The following is a 19,074-nucleotide window of genomic DNA, read 5'->3' as shown; positions in this document are numbered from 1 at the left end:
GGATCGATGGATGGACTGACCACCTTATGAGACAAGACAACTACACTCATCTAGCCAAGCTAGAGCAATGAGAAGTGTCCAGCCTTCGTTCATATTATGCATCTCCTCACTGGGAAAAGGCATGCAGATCTGCATCCTACTTGAGCAGAATATCATCTGGAGTGGATCTTAATATTTTTTGAAGAATGGAGCAGAATTTATTGACTTTTCTGTTGTTTTCTGATGTAAACAAGTCAAAGGACAGGTGATCACAGAGGTTGAATAGCCTGTCTGCCACACCTTGGTCCAGAGACCATGCGTGGGGGGAAACAATCTTGCTGAGGCAATCTACCAGCACGATGGAGATCCAGGAAAGAAAAGCTGCTTGGAGAAAAGTACTGCAACTGTGAGCTCACTCCAAAATTTTCTTAAATTTTGGCAAAGGATCAAGAACCTATGCCCTCTTATTTGTTCACTTAGTCATAGTTTAGAACAGAATTCTCTTTCCTTGAAGGCGATGCAAGAAAACTCTTAATGCATGCCGAATGGCTCATAACTCCAAGAGGTTGAATAGGAACAGGCATTCTGCTGAAAACCAAATCTTCTGAATTTGGAAGAAGCCTGGATGAGGTCGAATTTGGGATCCTACCTCCCAGACCTGGATCTAGCCACCAAAGAAAGGATGATTTCATCTCTGGGTTACTAATATGGACTATGACAAGGGCTGACATAGCTGATCCAGCCAAGATCAAAGCCTCATCAGAGAACTCTCCTGTTGAGGCATATCATGGGAATCACATACACTGCTGCCACCTTGTGTTCAAGGTTAATGAGAATTGCCTGTGCCTGAACATGATCCTGCTACAGTAAGTACTGCACAAGCATTCAAAGACAAAATGACCACTCTGACAGAAGGAATATTTTCTCTTCTGATGAGTCTATCAATGCCCTGATGAATTTGAATCTCTGGGTAGGGACAAGGTTCAACTTGGCAAAGTTGACTATAAAACCTAGTAACTATAGAAACTGAATCCACTTCTACAGGAAGTATAACACCCCTGCTTAAAAAGGTCCTATCACCAGCCAGTCATCCAGTTAAGGAAAATCACAGATCCCTCAATGACAAAGATGTGCTACCACTATAGCTAACCATTTCTTGAAGACCCTCGGAGTCACTGAGAGCTTGAAAAAGAGAACTTTGAAGTGGAAGTATCCACCATGAATCCAAAGTTTTTCTAATGTAGTGAATAGATGGGTATGTGAGCATGAAAGGGAGAACTTTGAATTGGAAGTGAGAAGCATCCATCATGATGCCAAGGTATTTCTAATGCAGTGGATAGATGGGTATGTGAGCATGCACATCCAGTCTCCCTCTAATAGGCTTGCTCAACCTTCCCTCAATCCCACTGATGTTTATTTTATTTTTTAATATTCTGCTTGGTGGCATTTCAAAGCAGATTACATTCAGGTACTGGAGGGAATAGGGAAACACCAGAGGGATTACAATGTAATTTTGTACTTGAGGCTATAGAGAGTAAAGTGACTAGCCCAAGGTCACAAGGAGCAACAATGAGATTTGAACACTGGTTTTGCTTGTGCATAGGCTACTCCTCCACTCCACTCCATGAGCCTAAGGAAAATAGTGGAAATGGAACTTCTTGCCATTCCCACGATTTTCTCCAATGTTTACTCTTTCAAAAAGTACAAAGACAAGGAGATACAAAATGAATTTACTATGTAATACATTTAAAACTAATAAGAGAAACTATTTTTTTACTCAGGACATAACTAAGCTCTGGAATTCATTGCCAGAGGATGTGGTAAAAGCTATTAATTTAGCTGCATTTAAAAAAGGTTTGGACAAGTTCCTGGAGGAAAAGTCCATAAAACATTATTAAGGTGGAGTTGCAGAAATCCACTGCTTATTTCTGAGATAAGCAGCTAGGAATCTATTTACCCTTTGGGATCATGCCAGGTACTTGTGATCTGAATTGGCCGCTGTTGGAAACAGGATACTGTGCTTGATGGACCTTTGATCTGACCCAGTAATGGAAAGTCTTATGTTTTTATGCCATAGTCTTGGGAGGGAGAGGATCTCAGAACGTAGCTAGGTTGAGTGATATGGATCCAAATTGAAGGCTAAACATTGATGTAGTGATGGGGGATGGGAAAAGTGCAAATGATACCCAGAATCCAAAATTTTGAGGACCCAACTGTCCTTCATGATCTTCCATCATCTTCAAGAACAGGTTAATCCTCTATCCAAGTGGAGGCTATTAGCTACTGCTATGGCAGCACAGGTGGAGTACAATACTACTGAATTTTAGGGATGTGAATCGTTTTTCAACGATTAAAATTATCGTCCGATAATGTTTATATCGTCTTAAATCATTATAGAACACGATACAATAGAAATTCTAACGATTTATCGTTAAAAATCGTTAAATCGTGTTAGTGCGCACTAACTCCCCGTTAGTGCGCACTAACTCGATTTAGTGCGCACTAACTGAAAATGATACAAATAAACACTTTCCAGGTCACTGAAGGTCAGTTAGGAATGAATATGTGTTCCTATTGGCTGGCTGCCCTCTTATCTATTGATATTACCAAGGTTACCACTGAGGTGATGGTTGGGGGGATGGGAAATGGAACTGGAAACTAACGAACACCAACAGAAAATGAAACAAAGTGTTCACACTTCCCAGGTCAGTAAAGGTCACTTAGGAATGAATATGTATGTATGTATTCCTATTGGCTGGCTGTGCTCTTATCTATTGATGTTACCAATATGGTTGGGGGGATGTGAAATGGAAACAGTTGGAAGCTTGACAAAAAAAGTAATGTAATGATCAGCACTCACGTGACTAGAACTTGTTTGTTTATTATTTTTGTTAGCAGGCACCTGAAATGCTAGTGCATGTTGAATTTGCCAATCACTGTGCATTTTAGAAAGGTGGTCCTGGCTGGAACTGTACACAGTTCAAATATATGTAATTGATTGTTGGTAAGTGTATTTTTTAAGTAGCCACACTGGCACCAGTATGTTTACTTTTCCTCCTACTTAACTCACTAGCTCAGCTTTGTAAGAAGGGCTTCTCTGCTTGTGTGTTGTTTTTGTTTGGTGTGAGGAGAGCAGAAACATCAGATCTTTATTCAATCTACTACAGTCATCTCTTACAGTGCCCTATCCCTATTAATACCAGGAGTGTTGTGATCTTCCTGCACACAGTGCCCTAACCCTGATACCAGTCTGAGACAGCTCCCTCCCTGCATTACTAGTGAGAGGCTGGCTTCACAGACAGGGGGGAGCTGCCTGACCCTCCCTCCTGACTTCCCCCATGTCCCAGCTAGTGAATGGTGTGTGGGTGGGGGGGGGGAGGATGGTGAAGTCTGAGACAGCTCCCTCCCTGCATTACTAGTGAGAGGCTGGCTTCGCAGACAGGGGGGAGCTGCCTGACCCTCACTCCTGACTTCCCCCATGTCCCAGCTAGTGAATGGTGTGTGGGTGAGGGGGGGGGGAGGATGGTGAAGTCTGAGACAGCTCCCTCCCTGCATTACTAGTGAGAGGCTGGCTTCACAGACAGGGGGGAGCTGCCTGACCCTCACTCCTGACTTCCCCCATGTCCCAGCTAGTGAATGGTGTGTGGGTGAGGGGGGGGGGGGAGGATGGTGAAGTCTGAGACAGCTCCCTCCCTGCATTACTAGTGAGAGGCTGGCTTCACAGACAGGGGGGAGCTGCCTGACCCTCACTCCTGACTTCCCCCATGTCCCAGCTAGTGAATGGTGTGTGGGTGAGGGGGGGGGGGGGAGGATGGTGAAGTCTGAGACAGCTCCCTCCCTGCATTACTAGTGAGAGGCTGGCTTCACAGACAGGGGGGAGCTGCCTGACCCTCACTCCTGACTTCCCCCATGTCCCAGCTAGTGAATGGTGTGTGGGTGAGGGGGGGGGGAGGATGGTGAAGTCTGAGACAGCTCCCTCCCTGCATTACTAGTGAGAGGCTGGCTTCGCAGACAGGGGGGAGCTGCCTGACCCTCACTCCTGACTTCCCCCATGTCCCAGCTAGTGAATGGTGTGTGGGTGAGGGGGGGGGAGGATGGTGAAGTCTGAGACAGCTCCCTCCCTGCATTACTAGTGAGAGGCTGGCTTCACAGACAGGGGGGAGCTGCCTGACCCTCACTCCTGACTTCCCCCATGTCCCAGCTAGTGAATGGTGTGTGGGTGAGGGGGGGGGGGGGAGGATGGTGAAGTCTGAGACAGCTCCCTCCCTGCATTACTAGTGAGAGGCTGGCTTCACAGACAGGGGGGAGCTGCCTGACCCTCACTCCTGACTTCCCCCATGTCCCAGCTAGTGAATGGTGTGTGGGTGAGGGGGGGGGGGGAGGATGGTGAAGTCTGAGACAGCTCCCTCCCTGCATTACTAGTGAGAGGCTGGCTTCACAGACAGGGGGGAGCTGCCTGTCCCTCACTCCTGACTTCCCCCATGTCCCAGCTAGTGAATGGTGTGTGGGTGAGGGGGGGGGGGTGGATGGTGAAGTCTGAGACAGCTCCCTCCCTGCATTACTAGTGAGAGGCTGGCTTCACAGACAGGGGGGAGCTGCCTGACCCTCACTCCTGACTTCCCTCATGTCCCAGCTAGTGAATGGTGTGTGGGTAAGGGGGGGGGGGGGGAGGATGGTGAAGTCTGTGACAGCTCCCTCCCTGCATTACTAGTGAGAGGCTGGCTTCACAGACAGGGGGGAGCTGCCTGACCCTCACTCCTCCGGGGTATTGTGATCTTCCTGCACACAGTGCCCTATCCCTGATACCAGGGGTGTTGTGATCTTCCTGCATGCAGTGCCCTATCCCTATTAATACCAGGAGTGTTGTGATCTTCCTGCATGCAGTGCCCTATCCCTGATATCGGGATGTGTGCAAGAAGATCACAACACCCCCGGTATCAGGAATAGGGCACTGTGTGCAGGAAGATCACAACACCCCCAGTATCAGGAATAGGGCACTGTGTGCAGGAAGATCACAACACCCCTGGTATTAGGGATAGGGCACTGTGTGCAGGAAGATCACAACACTCCTGGTATTAATAGGGATAGGGCACTGTGTGCAGGAAGATCACAATACCCCTGGTATCAGGGTTAGGGCACAAGTTCTAGTCACATTGACTGATCACATTACTTGTTTTGTCAAGCTACCAACTGTTTCCATTTCCCATCCCCCATATACTGTCAGTAGGAAACTTGGTAACATGAATAAATAAGAGGGCAGCCAATAGGAATACATATTCATTCCTAAACTGACCTTAACTGACCTGAAAAGTGTCAAATTGTATCATTTTCAGTTAGTGCGCACTAACTCCCAGTTAGTGCGCACTAACTCGAGTTAGTGCGCACTAATCGGAAAAAACGGTTTTTAACGATTTTTTAACTAAAAAATCGTGCCTAAGACGATTTTCTTGCCCTGCCACACGATTTCTATCGTTAAGACGATATGGAAAACGATTCACATCCCTACTGAATTTGGCAAAGGGTTGTCTCCAAGAAAAAGGAGTGCTTAAAAGCGAAGTAAGATCATCTAGAGCAGGGGTCGGGAACCCATGGCTCGCGAGCCAGATATGGCTCTTTTGAGGGCTGCATCTGGCTCGCAGACAAGTGTCGCCATACTTCGCGGTTCCCCGCTGACCCAGCTGCTCCCCGGTCCTCCGCCGCCCGGGCTTAAAATGCTGTCAGCCCGGGCGGAACGCGGCAGGACAGCTGGAGTCAGCGGCACCGGCGTGCTCTCTTCTCCTCCCCTCCCCCTCCCCCGCGGCCCGGAAGAGGAAGTGGAGAGCATCGGGTGCCTGCGCGGGAAGAAGAGACCACACTAGCGTGGTCTCTTCTTCCGCGCAGGCACCCGATGCTCACCACTTCCTCTTCCGGGCCGCGGGGGGGAGGAGAAGAGAGCACGCCGACTGGAGTCATCCGGGTGCCTGCGCGGGAGTCATCGGGTGTCAGCCGGGTGCCAGTGCTGGAGTCATCGGGTGCCTGCGCGGGTCTTCCCGCGCAGGCACCCGATGCTCTCCACTTCCTCTTCCGGGCCGCGGGAAGAAGAGAGCACGCCGGTGCTCTCTTCTTCCCGCGGCCCGGAAGAGAAAGTGGAGAGCATCGGGTGCCTGCGCGGGAAGACCCGCGCAGGCACGCTAGTGTCCAGGAAGAAGACTGCAGCGCGGCTCGGAGGAAAATGAAAATCGTCAACCGCGGCCGATGGGACTCCGCCTTCGCCTCCGCGAGGGCTGAAAATGAAGGAGGTTAGTGTTGGGAGGTGGCTGCTGCTGCCGCGAGTTCCCGGGGGGGGGGGGGGAAGGGGGAGAGAGAGAGTGAATGAATGAGCGAGCAAGCATGTGTGTTTGAGATCCTGTGTGTGTGAGTGAGAGATTGCATGTATGTGAATGATTGAGAGCCTGTATATGTGAAAGAGAGTATGTCTGTGATTGAGATCCTGCCTGTGAGAGAGAGAGCATGAATGTAAGTTTACCATTGGGAACCTGTATGTGTAAGTTTGTAATTGAAAACCTGTTTGTTTGAAAGAGTATGTGTGTATGATTGAGATCCTTTGTGTGTGAGAGAGATCATGTGTATGTATGATTAAGAGCCTGTGTGTATAAGTAAGAGAGAGATCATGTGTGTCTGACAGCTGGTTTAGGTGATGGAGCATGTGAGTATGTGATTGAGAGCCTGTGTTTAAATGAGAGAGAGAGAGACCATGTGTGTCTGTGTGATTGAGAGCTGATTTAGGTGAGGGAGCAGGTGAGTATGTGATTGAGAGCCTGTGTTTAAATGAGAGAGAGAGACCATGTGTGTATGTGTGTGATTGAGAGCTGATTTAGGTGAGGGAGTATGTGATTGAGAGCCTGTGTGTAAATGAGAGAAAGAGAGGACATGTTTGTAAGCATGTGAATGAGAGTCTGTGTGTGAGAGAAAAAGACAGCATGTATTTATGTGATTGAAAGCCTGTGTGTGTGTAAGCGTGAAAAGATAGACAGCATGTGTGTAAATGTGTAATTAAGAGCCTATATAAGTGAGAGAGAAAAAACATTTGTATATGTGAGTGACTGAGAGCATGTGTGTATAGGTGTGTCATTGAGAGCCAGTGTGAGAGAGAGCGCTGGTATGTGACTGAGAGAGGAGAAAGTTCCAAGCAAACCACCCCACCTCCTGCTAATTCAGAACAATCTCAGGACACCTGGATATCAAACGTTCCCAGGTATGCAGAGCAAAAAAATTTTTGTATCCTTATTATTTTTCATTACTGGATCTTTGTGTCTGCTATTTTGAAATATTTTGTTGGTATCTGGAAATGTTTTATATGAGTTTTTAATTATTGGATATTCCACTCATCAGCTGTTTCGAAATATGTTCTTTTTGTTAGTACAGTTTTACTGCTGATGATTTTATATTTCTTGATTTGTTTTATAAGGATGTGTGATGTTTCTTTTTTCCTTTGTTACACTGCATACAGAGACTCTGGCTTGTTGCAGTTTCCAATTCAGTTTTTGTCTGCATGCTTCTTGTTATGCGTTTTGGTCTCTTTATTCTATGTTAGGTGAGGGACAGCACGTGATTCAGGTGAGGTTTTCTGCTGGCGTGTAGTTTCTGTGTAGGACTCTATAGCAGCCTGACTTGGTCCGTTTTCCTAATAGGAGATGTATTGGTGTCTTAAGGCCTGGTGTAATATTTTCAGAGACTTATTGTACTTTAAAAGTGTGATCTTACATAAAATGCACACATTTACTTGTATTTAGTTTTAAACATATTGTATGGCTCTCATGGAATTACATTTTAAAATATGTGGCGTTTATGGCTCTCTCAGCCAAAAAGGTTCCTGACACCTGATCTAGAGGAAGAAGGCTGTTTGGCTCCAGCTGACAAGGACTGAATGACTGCATGCTGCTCCTTAATCTGGACCATGGATTCCCTGTCCCTGGAATAAGGGACATTGGCCAACTTGTCATTAATGTCTTCACATACGCTGCTGGCTCTTGATCAGACTATCCAAAATGCCCCAATGGCTGCTGCAGAGGATCTTGCTGCAGTGTCAAATGACTTTTATATTAACCAGATGAGATGATCCTTGCACTTTCATATTTAGAAGAGCCTGATGATAACTTTCCAGTTCCTTGTCCAAAGATTCTACCAGAGGTTTCAGTCTTGCTGATACTGTCATGCACATATTGCACCATATACAGTTGATATGTTGCAATATGGGTAATGAATATCACGCCAACTTCACTACTACCAACTAGTATGGCAGTTGGACCATCCCAAAATTAGGGGCCTTTTGAACTCTGTACTTGAGATCCAGCTTCTTTTCTACTGGAAAACAGAGGGTTGAATTGTCCCACATTCCCATCTACAGATCCCGACCAAGATAACTTGACCACAATGGCCTTCCCCATCTTATCTAGAACTTGGAACAAGAGAGGTCTGCTTAATATGAATGTTCCAACAGGTCAGATAGAGGGCCATATGATATTCCTTTAGATCTTTCCACAGATAGTAAGAAGTAGTTGGACTTCTCAGTAGCAGGGAATGGTTTGACCAACAGAGAAGGACTAACTTTCATAGCTGGCAGGCCTGATAAGCATGGCGTATTTAGCTGCTTTGTAGGGGAACATTTTCAGCCCTGAGGATTTGTAAAAAGCCAGCTAGATCCCTTTGAAAGTTCATCCTTATACATATTATAGGCAATACCTAGAGAATGTTGCTTTGTAGGCCAAACTATAGACAATAGGGGTGTGCATTCGTATTGACCGCATATGTAAAACGCTACGCATATTTTGTTTTTAACTTAAAAAAGTGATGTGACATAAACGATCGGATTTCCCACATATCCAACATAGCTATGTTGGATATGTTGGAAATCGCGATTGTTGAGCCAAAATAAAAATTTAAACCCCCTCACCCTCCTTAATCCCCCCCCAGACTTACCACAACTCCCTGGTGATCGAGCGAGGAGTGAGGACGCCATTTCTGCAATCCTTGGCGAGAAGCATGTGACGTCGGCACCACGTCGAGTGACGCGGCGTCACGTGATTCCCTGCGAGTTCGCGCCGGAAGGCTCGTTCGGCCCAAAAAGAAGTTTTGGCCAGCTTGGGGGGGCCTCCTGACCCCCCCAAGCTGGCCAAAAGCTGGCCAAAATAGACAAGACTTTTTCAAAAAAGGGACCCAGCAAAAGTCAAATGGACTGAGAAAGCAGAAGAAGCTCTACCAAAATCTAAAGAGAAGACTGTTTGAAGCTGATTCTGATCTGCCTAATTTTCACCAAGCCTTTCATAGTACAGATGGGTGCCTCAATCATAGGTTTAGGTGCTATCCTTTTCCAGGAGAATGAAAGGGAAACATTTCCAATCATGTTCATCAGTAGAAAACTCGCCAGAGAAACTCATTACTCGGTCATTGAGAAGGAGGATCTGGCCACAAAATAGGTCCTTGACTTCTTACAAATTACCTTTTGGGAGTGTAGTTCACTCTGGTGATTGAGTATCAACATCTGAAATGTATCTATAGAACCAAGGAACCCAATATCAGGGTGATGAGATGGTTCTTAACCTTGCAACCACTCTCCTTCTAAATACAATAGGTACATACGGAAAATACAAATACGGACTTCTACTACCAGGAAGTTTTGGCAGGAACTCAAAGAGATGACACTGATTTGAGGACGAGGGTATGTAAGGAGTGTATATCCCAGAAAGCTGGTCTAACTTAAGGGACTCTAGTAAGATATCCTCAATAGTCTATCTTAGAAGCAAGGCAGAAACTTCGGCTGACTACCTCAGCTGCATAGCGGCTGAATATGAACCTCAAGGAGTCTATAGAAAGCCCTGCTGAACCTACAGGACAGTGGACCAGTTGTACCGACAGGAGCAATGCTAATCTGTCAAGAGGTATCAGAGTAAAGAATGGAGGATATTATTGGCAGAGGGCCAGCTCATATACCTCAAGAAGAAACACTGACCTGCAGATATCCAGAACTATTCTATAAGCATTGTCGTCTTATTTTCACTGATGCTAATATCTTCAAATTGATTAATTTTGTGCATAACATGACAGGAATGAACATCATTCATAAGCCAGGGTATGTTTCCACTATTGTGGCCATGCTAGCATATATAAAATAAATCCCCTCCTGAACCAAGTTTCCCAGTGCCTTACATATTTCTTGAAGACAATCCCTTCCCCTCAGAACATTCAGTGATTTACCAACATACATTCCCATACTTTTCCATTGTCATTATGTACAGGTGCTATAGCATTTGATTTCTAAAAAAATGTACCTCATGTGTCCAAAGACGTTTTATCATAGCTGGAGATTCTGATGTTTCAGGTTTTGAGAGACAGATACCCTGAATAACTCTGGAGAAGTCTCGAAGATTGAATAAGTAATGAGACTTAGCAGGGGTAGGCAACAGATTTTTCATTGCTTCCTTGTACACATCCATAGTGCTGTTCACAATTTGTGAGGTTAAGGTTAAATATTCCTTTGGGAAATTATACCTAATGAATTGAAAAAAGGGTCATTTATTTAATTTACACAGATAACTTACAAAATATACCTTTACAGCTTAGATGTCATAGAGTTTCATTTGCAATTAACTGGATATTTTTCCTGTAATCCTTACTTCTTTTCCTTCTTGAGTACCAGATTATCTTTTGGTCAAGAGACATGGACCCAGATTTTTTCGTTCTCCATACAATCAACAGTCATAACCAGCTAAGTTTAAGATATCCAGATATATTTAGTGGCTCAACCACGCTGCTGATTATACCCTGCTAGTTAGTCAGATATGTTTATCCGGCTAACTAGCTGAGCCACACAGCAGCTGAAAATGTACCCCATTGAGGTTAATTTTCAAAGAAACTTGAGTGCCTCACCTAGGTGCTCTAGTTTTAAGCACTTAAAATTTTGGTAAAATTTCAGTCATACTTAGAGTCTTAAGTTTTAGGCTGTAAATTCATCAAACCTATGAGGAATTTTCATGTGAAAGAGCAAACATCCGTCTGAGGCTGGCTAGTGCCATTTGAAGATGGTGTGGCCAGACCTGGGACCCTAGGGAGGCACTCTGAGTGCTGCTGGACCACCAGGGATTTAAAGTAAGTGCTCTGGAAGGGGAGGACCAGAAGGTCACTTTTGGAACACTAAGGGGGTGAGATTTGGCATTGAGGGAGGGGTCAGGGCTAGGACCAACAGCACCCCAAACCCCACAGGTGGGGGGGGGGGAGAGCAGCTGGGACTGCAATGCCCCTTTAAAAAGTCAATTTTGAAAAGTTGTGTGCATAAAAAGGCGAAGATGGCTGCCTGCACGGGCCCTCTGACACGATCGCTCCAGCTGCGGCCACTTCTCCTGTGTGCATTCAGCCTGTGCGTGCAATTTGGCTGCTCAAGGCGTGACGTCACTACGGCCAAATTGCACGCACAGGCTGAATGCACACAGGAGAAGTGGCCGCAGCTGGAGCGATCGTGTCAGAGGGCCCGTGCAGGCAGCCATCTTCGCCGGCAGGGCCACTTTCGCCACCGGCTGTCTTTTCGCCACCGGCTGTCCCCGGGAGGCAGGGGGCAGCCCCCGGGAGGCAGGGGAGCCGCTTCGGGAGGAGGGTAGAGAGGACTGGCTATCCCGAGCGAAGGAGAACCGTCCACTTCCTGGTACCTGTCATTTCAAATGTCATTTGAAATGACAGGTACCAGCGCACCCAGGTTACTGTATAGGCACTGAATAGCGCTCTAAACAGTAAAATGGAATGCGCGGGCCTAACCCTTCTTGGACGCGGCTTGCATTTGCAAGCTATTTAAATACAGTATCGAGCGGTAGGTGAGCTGGACTGTGCGTGCGGCAAACGTGGGTGCGCCCAGCACAAACGCAGTTCTTCCTACCGCTCCTTACTGTATCGGCCCGTAAGATAGCCAGATAAGTCTGCAATAAAAAATGATAATTAGCTGGATAACTCTTAAAATGCTACTTATTCAGTAGCTGGATAAGTCTACAAGCACTACTTAGTTGGTTATCTGATTTTTTGGCTAAGTAGTGCTTTTTCAGTCTTATCTGGTTATTTTACTTACCTGGATAAATCTGAAAAGTGTTACTTAGATGGACAAATAATGCTTTTCAGACTTATCCTACTAAGATGAAGCATTGCTGCTAGTTAACCGGATAAATCAGAACTTATCTGGATAACTGCTGCTACTTAGCTGGATAAGTCTGAACTTGCGTAGCATGCAGTTTTTACATATGCAAACATGTTTGCACGCATATGTACTCGTATTTTATAACCTGCTCATATCGTATGCAAGCAGATTATAAAATACTGAAACAACTTTGCTTGTGCAACCTTGAAAGTTATCCTCCCTGGAAACACCCTGGGAGTAACAGGACATGCATTACAGTTCCCAGGAAAAGTTAGCTACATGTCTTGAGGTGTAACTAACCTTTGAACAAATAATGCGGCTTCTTAACTCTACTGCAAGCCTAATTGATTACAATATTAATGAGTTGATTTGCAAATGTTTGAATGTATTTGCATGAAAATCAGCTCAGTAAAATACCCACATGCTTTATTTTTTAAGGAAGACAATAAAGCACAGAATTTGAAATTCTGTGCTTCGTCTCTGCAGTAATATATTTACTGCAGCTTGGTAAATGACCCTTCGAGGTTCCAAGGCACTTAATTCTAGGCCTGCTATTTATTCACCTACATGTAGGCACCTAGTTTAGATGCCTATCACTTATGACTGGATTTAAGATTTTGGTGCCCATAGGCAGGGTTGGTGAGTGGAGGATGGAAGGCCTTAGAGATCAGAAAGTCTGAGAATCTCCCTCCCCCACTATCCCCAGAGTCCCGCATGCTATATCACCATAGCAGCGCCACTTTGAAGTTGATGTCAGGAGCAGGCTCTACCTTGGCACAGCTGCACTCCTCTTTCTTCTAGATATTTAGCACCTTCAAAATTGGGTGCCTTAGGCAATTATCTATGTTATTTCTAAATCTGGGCTTGCTCTTGTTGTAAATCAGCCCTGAGCACCTAACATGCTTTCCCCAACCCTGGATCCATCAATTTTTCAAGCGCCTAAATTTAAGTGCTTAGCAGGGGTAAATTTTCATTTATGCAGATCTATGGTCTAACTCCTATGTTAGGCGCTGACATCGTTGGAATATTGACCCTATAAGTTTACATACCATCACACAAATCCTGTATTGTATAAATACTAACTGACAATATGCCTCACTGATCAAGAATTTAAGATTCTATGTAATAGTCCCATGGGCAGATCTATAATTAGGGTTGACAGATGAATCCATGTCACCTAAGACAAACTGAGTTATTCCTGATTTGACCTCATTATATACATAGAGTCGGATTTTAATAGCTACGCCTGATTTTATAACATGCGTGCGCATCCACGCGTATGTTATAAAATCCGGGGTTGGTGCGCGCAAGGGGGTGCACACTTGTGCACCTTGCACGCGCTGAGCCCTAGGGGAGCCCCGATGGCTTTCCCCGTTCCCTCCAAGGCCGCTCCCCCCACCTTCCCCTCCCTTCCCCTATCTAACCTGCCCCCCAGCCATACCTAAATCCCCCCCACCTTTATTTTGTTATTTACGACTCCTTCTGGCTGCCAGCGCACGATCCCCCGGCAGGGCCGCTGTGCCCGAGGCCTCGATCCCGCCCCCCCCCCCCCCCTTTTCAAAGCCCTGGGACATATGCGCATCCCGGGGCTTGCGTGCATCGCCGGGCCTATGCAAAATAGGCTCGGCGCACGGAACCAGCTGGATTTACACACACAGGGCTTTTAAAATCTGCCCCATAGAGTTGTAAGGCTAATTTTCCAAACAAAATTAGGACTTCATCTCCATGCATATAATAGAGGAAATCAGAGCTAGGCTTCATCTTGTAACCTTGCAAAAATCATTAGGAAAGCCAGTACCATTAATTGTATTACTTTTAACAACAAATATTAAGGCTTGAGTTTTCTAAGCTATATTGAAATTTTACCTAGGACCTTCTACATATAAATTGCTTCCTACCTTATAGCAAGATGCCAATCTAAGATTCTGGAGAAAATTATATACATGGAATTATCATCAAACTCATTAATAGTAACGGTATTAAAATGGCGCAAGAATCGAGGTGTGATTGGATTTCTTCCACCACCTAAAGATTAGAAAGCATATAAAGTAAGTAAAGCAATCTTTGACATGTATTGTAATACTATTCGTACATTAAAATGTCATAAATGATACAACTTTTCAAAATTAAAACAAATTGATACTATCAAATGTGATTAAAATGTGTACTAGGATTTCAAAATTAAATTATGCAAGAATCCAATAATAAAACTATTCAGTACATTATACACTAAAGACCAATAGTATTCTGACTTTCTACAATTTCAGAGAAGTTTCAGACAGTAGTAGGTTTTCAACACCTAGAGAAGCAAATTTCTTTTATTTTGTTTTGCTTATTTGGCCAAGCAGTTTACTCTTGTTTGTTTACACTTCAAAATAAATCAGAAGCATCCTCTGCTGACCTATAGCACCATGGGCCTTCATTTGCAAATACCTGGGAATTTTCCTCCTATTTCATATCTCCCTCCCAATTCAATTAGCCTAGTTATCACAGCAATAGCCCTTACCTGAAGGTCATGGACCAGGGATCCTGCCAGAACTTGCAATCATGGGCCCTTACCTGGCCAATAGGGGGTCATATGTATTAACACTTCTCCCCATAGACATAAAATGAAGAAAACCCTTAGTATATAGATGTCATCACTGCACAATGGCTGGGACTTCCTTCCACCTAGGGACGCTACCTCTACAGCATCTCCAGTCCCAGTTGTCCCTGGGAGTAGAAGATCTGATCCCAGAACTGAATCCAAGACCTTTGCATGGAAATGCACAGAACTGACACTAAGCCATAAGTCTGTCCCAGAGAGGCAAATTTCTTCGGTAAACGCAAATCTAATTTTTACTTTTATATATCTGCACAGATGATCTCTGAGCAGTGTAATGAGTGTCTCAAATATCTCTCTTAGACTTACAAATAGCTTCCTTGAGATAAACAGTCATTTGGATCCACTATCAATGGCAGTCATTTGTCACAAATAACAATACTGAAGGGAAAAGTTTAAATAATATTTGAGAAAGGGATGCAGGGAGTGAAACTTGGGTCTTTTCCATTTTCTAGGATTAGATTCTGAAGTTATCACATAGATGAAGTCTGCAAAGTGTTAGCTCTCAACACTTTCAAGGGCCTATAGCAATGTCTGTTAAATAGACCTGTAAGTTATCAGTTCTAACCACTGTATTTAAGAACTTGGGTTCTGAATGTTATAAAAAAAAACCTATTGTTTATCCATAACTATTGGAATAGTATTTTCTTTTCATTCAAATATTATTTTTAACAATCAAAGGCTAACAGAATAATTACTGCACTTATAATAATAAAGTACCTGGTGGTCCCATAGCACACATGATCTGAATGTCCACAAGCTTAATCATGGAGCAATCTTTCAAGTCATACCAATTCCAGTGGTCTAACCACTGACGAAGTAACTCCACCGGAGGCTGAGCACCATAGACCTCTCGAGCTGGCATATTCACATCATCAACAAACACTACCTGCAGCATGAAAATATTCAGGTGTATTCTTAAACAGTATTTGTTGTTCAGTTATGCAGTATGTTGATTCTGATTCATAAAACCACAAGGCTATGACTTCCCTATCTTCCCTCATAAAAGAATTGTGTTGGTGGTGGAATATTGTATGGCTATTTCTAAGCACGTTTAGCTAATCGGGTGGATACTGCAGATACCATGGCAAACCATTATAAATTATGGGGCCAATTTTCAAACTAGTCACATTGGGACAAAGACCATGTATACTATTACTCAGGGCTTTGCATCAGATTTCAAAGCAAAAGTATGCATGTACTTTCACTTTGAAACTTGCCACAGGTAAACAAGATGCATGGTTATTTGCACTTGCTTTTTCTGAGGGTAGTGAATGAATAAAGGAATTATAAAAGGGTCCATAAAGAAAATCACAGCCAAAGCAACACGTAATCATGTTCTCTGAAACTTAATAATGTACAATTCAATGCCTGTGTCAAAGAGAAAAAGAAATCAATAACTAGTAAGTACCCCAATGGCCTTTTTATGTAAGCCCACAATACGTATATAAAACATTGATAAGAAAAATAGAAACCAAGGGACAAATTATGACTAATAATTATATTCAATTTCTAGTGCATAAATCACACATTCTCCACATTCCAACATTGATGAATTTAAATACAATAATAAATTTCAATTCAATTGACAATATGATGTTTTCGTCTTCAGGGAAGAAGTTCCATACAGTCCAAATAAGAAGCAATTATTGTATCCTTTCTACAACAGTGATTAAATCCATACTTTGTAGTTCTTATTATTTTTACCCATAACTTGTTATTGCACCAGTATGAATGGTTATGAGATCATTCTATCAATTGAAGCACATCTGCAAAAGTCACGACTGCTCATGCCTCAGCAGTAACACTGATTAATATTTGTATTTTTGAATCAAGTAGTGTGGCTGCATATTAGTCCACTTGAATGCACAGAAATAAAGGGTAACAAATAAAAAAAATATGTGATACCTTTTGGGAGCTGACACTTCCTTATTATGGTCTGAACAATAAAAAAGCATCACCTTATATGAGGCTTTTTATTAACCTTCATTTCCATGTATTTTTTTAATTGAGAGAAAGCAAATGTTGCTTACCTGTAACAGGTGTTCTCACAGGACAGCAGGATTTTAGTCCTCACATATGGATGACAACACAGGATGGAGCCCAATCACGGAAAACTTTTGTAAAAGTTTCCAGAACTTTGACTGGCCCCTACTGGGCATGCCCAGCATGGCACTAACCCTGCAGCCAGCAGGGGTCTCCCTTCAGTCTTGTTTAAAAGCTACAGGCAGTGCCGAAAAATAAAATAAGAAAACGTTACGAACCCAACACCGCGGGGCGGCGGGCAGGTTTCGTGAGGACTAACATCCTGCTGTCCTGTGAGAACACCTGTTACAGGTAAGCAACATTTGCTTTCTCACAGGACAAGCAGGATGGTAGTCCTCACATATGGGTGAGTACCAAGCTGAGGATGTCCGAGAAATGCACCAAATGTACCCAGGTGTGCAAAGCACTAGGACTGTGATAAAATTTGGTCGAGGGCATCCTGAACCCTAACGGGCAGGCGGAAGGGTGTTAGTATATCACGTTGTAAACAGGTTACGAAGGACAGACTGGCCGAAGATGGAATCTTGTCTTCCTGCTTTGTCCAAGCAATAGTGGGCTGCAAAGGTATGGAGAGAACTCCAAGTGGCAGCTCTACAAATGTCAGGAAGCGGCACCGATCATAGGTGAGCTACTGAAGTCGCCATGGCCCTCACAGAGTGTGCTTTAACACGGTCTTGAAAAGGAATGCCTTGTTGCTGATAGCAAAAAGATATGCAGTCCGCCAACCAGGAGGAGATAGTCTGCTTACCCACAGGCTTACCCACAGGCTTCCATCCTAACTTGTTAGGATGGAAAGAGACAAACAATTGAGTGCTTTCCCTGTGGGCAGCTGTACAGTCTAGGTAGAATGGTAGAGCCCGTTTACAGTCAAGGGTATGCAGAGCCTGTTCTCCTGGATTGGAATGGGGCCTGGGAAAAAAGGTAGGTAGTATGATGGATTGATTTAGATGAAAATCCAAAACTACCTTGGGTAAGAATTTAGGGTGAGTGTGGAGTATTGCCCGGTCCTGCAGAAGTTTAGTGTAAGGCGGATAGGTAACTATGGAATGTAATTCAATAACTCTGTGAGCTGAAGTGATTGCCAAAAGGAAAATCACTTTCCATGTGAGATATCAAAGGTCACAGGAGTGAAGAGGCTCGAATGGTGGTTTCATGAGCCGACCCAAAACTAGGTTAAGGTCCCAAAAAGGGGCCGGAGGACGCAGTGGAGGCTTGAGGTGAAGCAAGCCTTTCAGAAAACGTGTTACAAGGGGTTGCACTGATATAGGAACATCCCCGACACCTTTATGGAAGGCGGCTACCGCACTGACATGCATTCTGATGGAAGACGTTTTTAGACCTGACTCTGACAAGTGCCAGAGATAGTCCAAAAACTTCGTGATTGGACAGGTAAAGGGGTCAAGGGACTGAGAAGAGCACCATGACGTAAACCTGTTCCATTTGTAAGAGTAAGATTTTCTCGTGGAAGGCTTCCGTGAAGCAATCAAGACACGGGAAACTGGTTCAGAAAGGTTAAGTGGCTGAAGGATTAACCTTTCAACATCCATGCCATCAGGGATAAGGCTTGAAGATTGGGGTAGCGGAGGCACCCATCATTTTGAGTGATCAGAAGCGGGTCTTTTCCCAAGGGAATGTGCCTGCGAATGGAGAGATCCTGAAGTATTGGAACCACACTTGGCGTGGCCAGTGAGGTGCTATCAGGATCATGGTTCCCTTGTCCTGATGTAACTTCATGACAGTCTTCGAGAGAAGAGGAAGTGGAGGGAATGCATAAAGTAGACCGGTTGCCCAACAGAGGGAGAATGCGTCTCTGGGTTGAGCATGTTTGCTGCGAATGAGAGAGCAGAAGTTCTCTACTTTGTGGTTTTGAGGAGACGCAAAGAGGTCTATTTGAGGATATCCCCATTGTCAGAAGATGGAGTTCGCTACTGAGGGGTTGAGAGACCACTCGTTCGGTTGAAAGATGCGACTCAGCTTGTCTGCCAAAACATTGTCCACTCCTGGCAAGTAGGTGGCCCTGAGATACATCGAATGGGAGAGAGCTTCCACCCATATCTGTGCAGCTTCCTGACACAGAAGGAAGGAGCCCGTGCCTCCCTGTTTTTTGATGTACCACATGGCCATCTGGTTGTCCGTCTGGATCAGGATAACTTGATTTGAGAGGCGATCCTGAAATGTCCTGAGAGCATATCTGATTGCTCGAAACTCCAGGAAATTTATTTGGTGTTTGGCTTCCTCTGGAGACCAAGATCCTTGTGTCTGCAAATTGGCCACATGGGCTCCCCAGCCGAGG

General features: G+C 44.5%; 1 protein-coding gene across 1 annotated transcript in view; it reads right to left on the bottom strand.

Moving 5' to 3' along the window:
- The window catches only part of DNAH7 (dynein axonemal heavy chain 7), a 724,465-nt gene that overhangs the window by 306,033 nt on the left and 399,358 nt on the right, over positions 1 to 19,074 (bottom strand). The window contains 3 exon segments of the mRNA XM_029606081.1: positions 10,287 to 10,506; positions 14,032 to 14,158; positions 15,456 to 15,624. Of these exon segments, the coding sequence (XP_029461941.1) occupies positions 10,287 to 10,506; positions 14,032 to 14,158; positions 15,456 to 15,624 (516 nt within the window).

This window comes from Rhinatrema bivittatum, chromosome 6 (genome assembly GCF_901001135.1).
Source record: "Rhinatrema bivittatum chromosome 6, aRhiBiv1.1, whole genome shotgun sequence".
NCBI classification, from domain to species: Eukaryota; Metazoa; Chordata; class Amphibia; order Gymnophiona; family Rhinatrematidae; genus Rhinatrema; species Rhinatrema bivittatum.
The sequence above is the reverse complement of the archived record's forward strand: the minus strand, read 5'-3'. Positions and strand labels throughout refer to the sequence as shown.